Source organism: Lissotriton vulgaris, chromosome 3_1 (genome assembly GCF_964263255.1).
Source record: "Lissotriton vulgaris chromosome 3_1, aLisVul1.2, whole genome shotgun sequence".
In the NCBI taxonomy this organism is placed as follows: domain Eukaryota; kingdom Metazoa; phylum Chordata; class Amphibia; order Caudata; family Salamandridae; genus Lissotriton; species Lissotriton vulgaris.
In genome coordinates this window covers 1,666,564,015-1,666,573,743 of record NC_141689.1, presented here as the reverse complement: position 1 = coordinate 1,666,573,743, position 9,729 = coordinate 1,666,564,015, and the positions used below count along the sequence as shown (strand labels likewise).

General features: G+C 38.5%; 1 protein-coding gene across 1 annotated transcript in view; it reads right to left on the bottom strand.

Moving 5' to 3' along the window:
- Positions 1 to 634: 634 nt before the first annotated feature.
- ALPK1 (alpha kinase 1) overlaps positions 635 to 9,729 on the bottom strand; it is a 383,577-nt gene continuing 374,482 nt past the window's right edge. The window contains exons 14-15 of the mRNA XM_086962134.1: positions 8,597 to 8,783; positions 635 to 1,329 (exon numbers count right to left, since the gene is read on the bottom strand). Of these exons, the coding sequence (XP_086818260.1) occupies positions 1,130 to 1,329; positions 8,597 to 8,783 (387 nt within the window). The 3' untranslated portion in view covers positions 635 to 1,129. The remainder of the gene's footprint in view (positions 1,330 to 8,596; positions 8,784 to 9,729) is intronic.

Sequence of the window (9,729 nt, the reverse complement as noted above, 5' to 3'; positions counted from 1 at the left end):
ACCCGGATGTCAGCATTGTGCCAACGGGTGTGTGTGTGGGGGGGGGGGGGGGGCAAGCTATGTAGCCATGGGTGGATTTTTTATGAAGCATGCGCTTTGTTCCACATATGTAGCATGGGTCATAATACAGGGTTATCCGAAGGTCCAGAGTGTAGGCTGTGGTTTGTATTGTGCTTCCAAGTTGGAGTGCTTTTCAGTCCATATCCACATCAGAGGCAGATACTGTTTCTATCCCTAACAGTTACAGAAAATGTGTGATAGAAAATCATTTCGTTTTTCTTTCATAATTCACAAGTATGCCAAAAGAATCTGTGGACGTTTTGAATAATTTTCGCTTGGACATTTGTAATTTGTTAACATTATCTGGTTATCTTGAAAGTGCAATAAACCGTGGTGTGTGTTCCATATTAGCTGTTTCCTGAATTGTATAATTACAGAGCCTCGAGAAGTCACTTAATTTATTTTACTTTCAAAATTATAATTTCTCACAATTTAATTTTGTCTTTCCCGGCAAACCACCAATTTCTATTCTGTACCCTCTTGTAAACATTTTCAGGAGTATCTATAAAGTATAAAGTGCAATGTGCATCCTGAAGAGTGAATCTCTAATTTTACACACAATTGAACATTAAAATATGAAGCAATTAAAGTTTATTCCACCTAGTTTCATTTATTTGTTAAACCAAAGCCCACTAGTCCAAACACTTCTTGTGCTCCTTCACAAACAGAGCCTCATTAAAACATTAGTGGGATGGAAGAACCCATATATTTATTTTTCCTTCTTGCATTTCTTCGTCTCCAGTGTGTTGATGTCCTTACTCCTCTTGCGACAGGAGGTGGTTCGTTTCTTGACCAGGCAAATGGAGGTATTGTATCTCATGGCTTTGCAAGGTATGCAACTGGTCTTAAAGGTGACACTGGCCTGTGGGGTGAGCCAGTGTACTACCCTCAGTATTATAGCAATGTGATTGAACTAATTTAGGAGGCCACCATGAGTGAATGAAATATGAAAGAGAGATGTAGCTTCCCTGCTAGGGAGGGTCCACATTCTGCACCATGAGGTAATATGCAAATGCTCTACCATCTGCTGAAGTCCACCAAATACCATACTAAATAAAACAGAAAGACTCTAATTATTATTAGGAAATGAGGGTCTTCTCAAAGAAAGCCGAGAACAGATTTCATTGCACTCTTGATGCTGGTTGACGAAGAAGTACTTTTCTCCTTCTTTTCCAAAATTTGTTTTGACAGCCTTGAGGTTGAGTGAATGAATCTGTGGATCCGTGAGGTAAATAAGTGCTTCTCCTTTTTCACTTCCTGTAACCCAACCTGGAACAAAAGAACAGCTTTTTTACTGCACAGCCACTTTAACTACTACTCATACTACAATTATTACGACTACTGACCATATTTCTATAATACACAATGCCCAAAACGTTCTGTATGCATCTGACAAAAAACTGCACATTATTCACCTTACGAAAAGTTCCAGGGGATTAATCTTTAAACTGATAAGGTCTTCTTAGTTGAAGGAGGACTCCACAAACTAATAAATGCATGGATTTCGGCACACCTTGCCCTTAAGTTAGTGACCATCTAATCATGATTTTGGTGCAGATGGAATCCATTCCTTGGAGTAATGGATTTTTCTGCTTTAAAAAAAATGGCAATTCTCTATCCCAGTTCTTTCTGAGACTCAACGAGTTGTAAAGTCAAAGAACATCTGCACAGTTCACCATGCATAACAGCCATCTCTGTGTGGGATACAGTTACCCCACTCACTGGTCACGTAGTATGCCAAAGAAATTACATACGTCAAGAGAGCTGACATGGACACAAGATTGCTAGCTTTGCTGGAGCTGGGAGAATGCACACTGCATTGTCAGATACCTCAGGCTGAATTAGAAAAGTTAAACCAATGACACGAGTTAGCTGCAGAAGATTTAAGATGTGTCACTTGGAGGAGAAGGGTCTATCGGGGGCCTAAACCTATGTTTCTCTCTTGTCACATTAAACAATGTATAAGTTGTGCCCCTATGCTACTGGAAGTGTGCAGATATGTTTACTCCATTAGTTAACTATGCTCCGCTGCTGAAACTAAGCTAAATAAAGATGTTAAGAAATTACTTTAACACGCTGTGTGCTGAAAAACTTATACCACTCTTTTTTCAAGTTATTAACTTCATAGGGGATAGCAGGAAAGGACTCTTGGAATAGGGTAAAATTGTTTTTTTTTTCATAAAAAAAGGGAAACCACCGGACGATTGTGGCTCATATCACCCTATTTCGTTAATTAATGCAGACGCAAAAATTTTTGCAAAGGTGCTGGCCATTCGACTGGCACCTTTTATACCCAAAATAGTCAGCCCACATCAACATGGGTTTGTTATGGGCAGGGATACTACAGCACATATTACTATGGCGGTAACTGCCTTTGATATAGCGGAAAAGAAAACCCCCCCACTCGGTATGATCATGTTAGATGCAGAAAAGGCATTTGACCGAGTGGGGTGGGAGTACTTGTGGTTAGTTATGGTTGGGATTGGCTTTGGGGGTAAATTCTTGAATTGGGCACAGTCTCTTTATGATAAGCCTGAAGCCACAATCAATTATGTTGGTTTGACGTCAGCTCCTTTCTTTATTACTCGTGGGACTCGCCAAGGGTGTCCCTTGTCACCCCTTTTATTTGCACTATCTATAGAGCCATTTCTTCAAGCACTACAACTTCAATCTGATATCATTCCTTTCAAATTTGGTCCGCATACATTAAAAATTACAGCTTACGCCGATGATATTGCTATTTACTCATCTGACATTGTAAAAGCTATGCAAGGTATCAAGGCAGAAGCAACCAGATTCGGGGAGGTATCCGGATATAAATTAAATATAAACAAAACCCAAATAATTAGTAACTACACACCGGGAAGGGCAATTATCGGACTGTGTCAAGTGGCCACTTATCTAGGGGTTAGGATTACTGCTCAAGTTAAGAACATAACGAAAATAAATTATGAGGAATTAGTAAAAACTACTAAAGTTCTCTTAAAAAAATGGCATAAACTACCCCTAAATATCATAGGCAGAATCAATTTGATACGTATGATAATACTTCCAAAATTTCTTTACCTATTCCGCTCTATTCCTTTGGTTCTGGGAAACTTATTCTTTAGAAACTTAGACGGTATCTTTAGTAGCTTTATATGGGGATATCATAAAGCCCGTAGATCTATGACTCTTTTAAAAGGAACCATAGAAACAGGAGGGTTGAACTTCCCGTATTTTAAATTATACTTTTGGGCTGCTTTTGTTGGACGCATAAGATACTTAATTAATTCGGAAGGATTAGACAACCGACCTTACTTTTTAACATTTATGTTTGATAAGGATGCTACGGTTTTTCTATGGAGGATCAACGACCCTAACTACCTTAAAAGAGTACGGTTTAAGACTGCAAGAGACCTGATAAAAATTTGGCGTAATATACAGGCTTTTTGCAATCTGACCTTTTTTCACCCTAATTTAATTTTATGGGGTAATCCGGGCTTACCAGGGATATTTAATGATGGAACCGCTAGTATATGGCGGGGGCATGCAATAAAAACACTTGGAAACCTATATGGCGCACAGGGGCTGCTGAGCTTTGAGACTCTTAAAACACTATACAATGTTACTGATACTATGAGGTACAAGTACATGCAAATATATGATTTCCTGGTCCAAAAAATGCAGCTTCAGAGTATCTCTGAGTCTACTATTATTTGGGAGAGCCTCTACTCTCAAAAAAACAAATCCCTAGTAAGCTGCTGTTATAAACGTTTTATTACATACAGAGATAGCGATTGCAGTACCTTGGTGGAGAAATGGAGTAGGATGCTAGGGAGTAATATTAGCTCAGTAGTTATTAACAGATCTATGGATAATATCCATAAAGCTGTACTCTCCTCAAGTTTAAGATTGCAACAATTTAAGACAACTTGTATGCTTAATCATACCCCGAAAGAATTTCTAAATGGGCCTCTAACAGTAACTACACAGATCGAACTAAATGCCCTAAGTGCTCGCTGGCTGCGGCAGACTTGGTGCATATGTTGTATACTTGCCCTAAGATATCTGAATTTTGGACATCGGTTGAGAATGTAATGAAATTAAAATTAGGGTGTATATTTTCTCTAGATCCTGCTCTACTTCTGCTTGATGTTAATATCGCGAACACTCCACAAAAGCCTATAGTAACAATTATGCTATCATGCGCCAAACTTATAATCGCCCGTGCTTGGATTTCCCCTACACCCCCACACTTCATGGAATGGTGGTCATTAGTTAATGAGATTCACTGTATGGAATCTACTTTGGCTAAGATTAGAGGTAATAAGGCCTTGGTTAAATTCGATAAGATTTGGGGGTCTGTTATCTGTTGAAACGTATACTTATTCAAGGTCCACTTAGAATATGAATATTGATTTATAATATTTGCCTGCAACTCGAATTATATTTGATGTGTTTTGGTTTAATGAGAATCTATTTATTATGATATGCTCATCCTGTCAACGATCTGATCTCTTCTATTGTTAACTTTCGGATATGTTTGTTTTTGATTATATTTCTTTCCTGTGCTGCTAATAAAAAAATAAAAAAATAAATAAATAAATTACTTTAACACCATTTCTTGATTTTTCATTCAGTCTGTCAATATGTAAATTATTAATAGCAATTTATACATCAACATTGCACCTTTTTGGGTATGAAATGATGTACATTTTGGGACTACACTTTTTTTCAAATGAAAACTCTGCAGGCGTTGTAGATCGTCAGATTTTTGTTCACAGCGTTTTTGTAGCTTTCACCACACATAACCTAGTAGAGAATGCTGTACACCTTCAAATGTTTCCACCTCAACTTTTACAAAACGATTAAAATAACATTCAGCCCGATTCATCATCGGCATGTTTTGCGAGTCTGTAATAGCGAATAATAAGGAATCGCTATTACAGACTCGCAAAACGGGATTCATGTAGGAATCGCAAAATAAATTGCGATTCCTACACATTCCTTATTTGCGATTAGCAATTTGCTAATCGCAAATAAGGAATAACTCTCCATTCAATCCTATGAGCCTAAAGGCCCATAGGAATGAATGGGGAGTTATTCCTTATTTGCGATTAGCAATTTGCGAATCGCAAATAAGGATGCGATTTCAAGGGTTCTAGGGGTGTCCTCATGTTGCGCACACACAAGTCCAAAGGACATGTGTGTGTGTAACATACAACTGAGAAAAATGCACAAAAGTGCATTTTTCTCAGTTTTCGCTATTTACCACGAAGTCTGACTTCGCGGGAAATAGCGGGAAGAAATAGCGAATTCGCAATTTTTAATTGGGTCATGAATAGCATTTAAGGAATCTCAAATTGAGATTCCTTAAATGCGATCGCAATTTGAGAAATCGAAATTTTTTGCGATTTCTCAAATTGCGAGTACATGACCCAATGATGAATTTCTAATGCCATTTTTGCGGGTGCAAACGGCCGAATTCTGCGATTCGCACCGTTTGCGCCCGCAAAAATGCTTCATGAATCTAGCTGATTGTCTTTTTTCCTCCTTCGTTTTCCTTCTTCTGTTTCCAACCTACCTCATGAATTACTTCTGCGGTTTATAAAATCAACAAGATACTCTTGGGAAAGCCTTTGTGTATTAGCTCAGTGACTTGAATTGACTTCCAGATTCAGTGAACCAAATACTAACTACCAATGTTGTAAAACGGTAAATCGCAAGAAAGAATGACATTTTTATCACAACCCAGCCTCTCAAAAAGAGTTTTGTAGAATTCATGTGCATGCTTTGAGCACCAGGTGATCTCAAGATATTCCACAAATTATTTACAGATCTCAAAGACAGGCAACCTGGAAAGGATTGTAATGTCTCCTTTGGCCCCAGAAGGCTCATCAAAGGACTGGCTTACATCAGCAGCAGCCAAACTAGTTCCCGAAGTAATGGATCCATGCCAGGATTTCAGGATAACCAATGACTATGTCAGATATTTTAATTTAGATTGACTGTATGTAAATGATTCATATAAAGACACTCTGACAATCTGCTATAGAGCCTGCTCTCCTACACATATGCTGGCACAACTTCTTGCCAGTAGTCTTAACTGCATGGTATTCTGGAGTACTTGTGGCACTGACTAGCCTGCGTACCCCTCATGTTTTTACAGTTTTAGAATGAATTCTTGAGGTTTTGATTATTCACTTATTTATAAATTGTTCTTCTTTGATAACTTTATTTCGGTCAAAGACCATAAAAGTGCAATAAAATATATACAAGCACAGTGATAAAACATAAATACATTGGAATGAAAAAGTTATTAAACTTTGGTTATCAACGAAATGGTAGAGGGTAAAAAGCAGTAGTCCGTTATTTCTTGTGAATAAAAACAGTTCTTCTCCGCCACATGCCAAGTAAAAACCGGGAGACAGCAAAAACAATGAGAGGGGCAGTATCATAAGTTAGAACTCTACAAGCGTGTACACAATGTCTGAAGCCCAGGTTTTTGCATAATGGAATGATCCAGCATTTCCGAATTTCACTGTAAGCTGGACAAAAAAAGAGGATATGTACAATGTCTTCCCTGGCGTAATTACAGGCAGGGCAGTTGGCCTTCGTCGTTTTTGCCCATCTGGATGTCAATGCCCCAATCGGTAGAGAGCCGTGCCTCAATTGGATATATAGTTTTCTTGCTAATGGAGGCTGCACCATGTCCAGAAACACCTCCGTCCTGTATGTATTATTTATAAATGATCTTGCCTTTATATTAGGCTCTTAACAAACAGATAATAAACCGGCACAAAACAGGAGTGATACAAGTCAAAAGAGCTAAAACGATACCCCTCTCTGCTACGGTTGGTAGGTGTTCCTAAAAGAGTTTCTTGAACACAAATAAGGTAGAATCATAGCAAATGGAAACGGAGGCGATTATTGAGATTAGCTGCAAAGACTGTGAAGGGAGGACAGTGTGAAGAGGAACCAAGAGTTCGATGACCAGAGAGAAGGAATTGTAAACCCAAACGAAGAGACCGAGATGGCACGTGTGCAGAGATCAGTGAACAAAGGTAAGGTGGAGCAAGTGAGAGTAGACGTAGGAAAACACTACGAAGATCACAGAATCTGACATGACTTGAAACTGGAATCCATGGCTGCTGAGATTTTTATAGTAAAATGTGTGTCCAATAGTCAATGGAGAAAAAAAGATGAATACAAGAGCTTTGAATAGACGGAAGCAGAGTAAGCAGACAAGGTAAAGTAAGGAGCAATAGTTGGTACAAGAAAAAAACAAGAATTGGGAAATTAGCTTGAGAGAAGAGAAGAGAAGGAAGAACTGATTTAATTTTACAGATCGTAGGGCCAGATATACGGAAATACAGGTCACAAAAAGTGGTCTCAACTTGCGACTCAACATTTTGTGACCAATATCAGTACTGACATATGTATCAATAGGTTGGTTTGCCGAATGATCATCCAATTAATGTTTATTATGCATCCAGAAAATTGTGACTCCCTCTGATTGTCTGCAAAGACAAGCAACAGCAGACCTTTATGCCTGTCTGCATTTCAAAACTGAAAGCGTTTTTTTTTTAAACTTCCAATTTCCTTAAAGGAAACAGGACTGCATTTAAAAAAGAAAAGTTTTGAGTTTGGGGAAAAAAGACAATAAGGGTCACCTAGACCGCTGCCCACTCCTTCTGAAGCTGCCTCCCAAATTGGGAGTCGGTAACTTATCGGTGGTTTGCGACTGGTATTATGGCCACAAATGATTGACACGTATGGTGCTGATTCAATATTTGGAAGAGACACCTAAAACACGCCCCTTTCAATCAATGAAAAAACTTTATTCGGATGCAATATAGAGTCCATAAAGCATCAAACATGTACAATGGCATAATAAAACATACAGCTCATAAAAATACAAAGTGTAGGAGGATTAAAAATATAACAATATAACAATATAATAAAAGCAGAAACAATATAGTGGTCTTAGCAACAAAGGTTAAGAAGAGCATAGACCTATGAGCTCATACTGTAGGTCTTAAAAATGCCCCAATGTGCAAAACAGCTTAATCATTAGATATTTGAAGTGAGAATTTAAAAGCAGGCCAACATTGTCTAACATTGTGACTATTCTTTTTTCAAATACAAAATTTGTAATAATTTCTAAACCCATTTTACAAGTTGGAAGTTGTTTTTGGACTTGTAAAATTAGTTTAGCAAATAAGAAAATGTGTTTAATGGTCGCAAACCCTCTCATTTAGTGAATTAGAAAAAAGTTTAGTGCATCTGGAACTTTTGAAAGTTTTTGACCACAGGTGAGAGCAGTTCAGAAATAAAAGACGAGTCAAAGATGATGCCAAGATTCCTTGGGGCGGGAGAGAAAGGCATAGGAGTTGAAGTACAGTGAACAGGTAAGGGGTAAGGGGTAATTACTACAGACAAAGCAGGAAAAAAGAGAATCGTGGTTTTCTGTGCATTAAGCCTTGGGCTCATTTTGCTACCTTTTCTACAGCGATGTGAAAACAGGAAAAATGGAATGTCTTAGTATACATACCCTGCAGATCCACAACAATTTCTGATCTGTTGGTAAATTCGTAGGTGAAGTGTCCAAAGGCCAACCCATACTCTGTTGCTTTGTACTGCGATCGCACAACATCCTTGTTATTCGATAACTTAACGAAATCTCCAAGAATGTATGGCTCAACGCTTACACATCCTTTTATGGATCGGCCATCCAAAATCTAAAAAGAAATGAAAACATGCTAAACATACAATATATATACAAATAATCTAAGATGGTACACAGACAACACACCTTAATGCCCAAAATGCACATGTAGGATTTAAGTCTCATGTGCTGAGCAGCGGCTTCTCAATATAACTGTGAGGCTTGAATCTCTAATTTGTAATTTGCAAAAAAGTGTCAAAATAACCTGCACCGGCCCTAATTATGAGTGCCCGGTTTATTCCAATGGACCTGGTAAGTGCTGGAAATGGCAGGTACCAGGCACTTCAGAATTGTGAGTGTGGTGTTTCACATGCAGATGTCTGCTGCTGAAGGAAACAACAATTCCCACATGATAGCCCCTAAAATCTTGTAATGTCCATGGTTTCTCATTACCATTCCCACTACCATAGGTCCTGGTAAATCTTGGCAGGGAAATAATGGGTATTGTTCTGGACCACTTATGATGAGGGCCTTAGCACTTCTGTTGCACAGTTTAGAAATGCTTATTAAAAGACAGGCCCGAAATTATGTTTCTTTGTGGGGTATTGGATCCTCTAAACCAATTTACATACCACTTTTCCCATTATCCTTCTCCCCAAGTAATTAACAGTTAAATAAACAGTTTATTAATTAGCGAAGATCAAATTATTACAGCTGACACTGATTTGCTGGTAGCCCCAATGCATTTTGGAGTTATGGCCCTTCTTCAGAGAGCTCATTTCATCGGTCCCATGTTGAATCCTTGCACGTGCTGGGGTATCAGCCTCTCGCGGAGACACCGCACATCACTGGTTATCCCCTCAAAGAACATTTTGAAAAGAAATGTGATCGCAGTGCAATTTAAAGTAACATGGTCACACAAATAGGCTCAAACGCCTTTTCTCTGTTAAGCCAATGTAGCCAAACGCTCGCTGGCAGCAGATCCTTTTTAATTTCACAATGTGCAGTGGGTGCTCCTC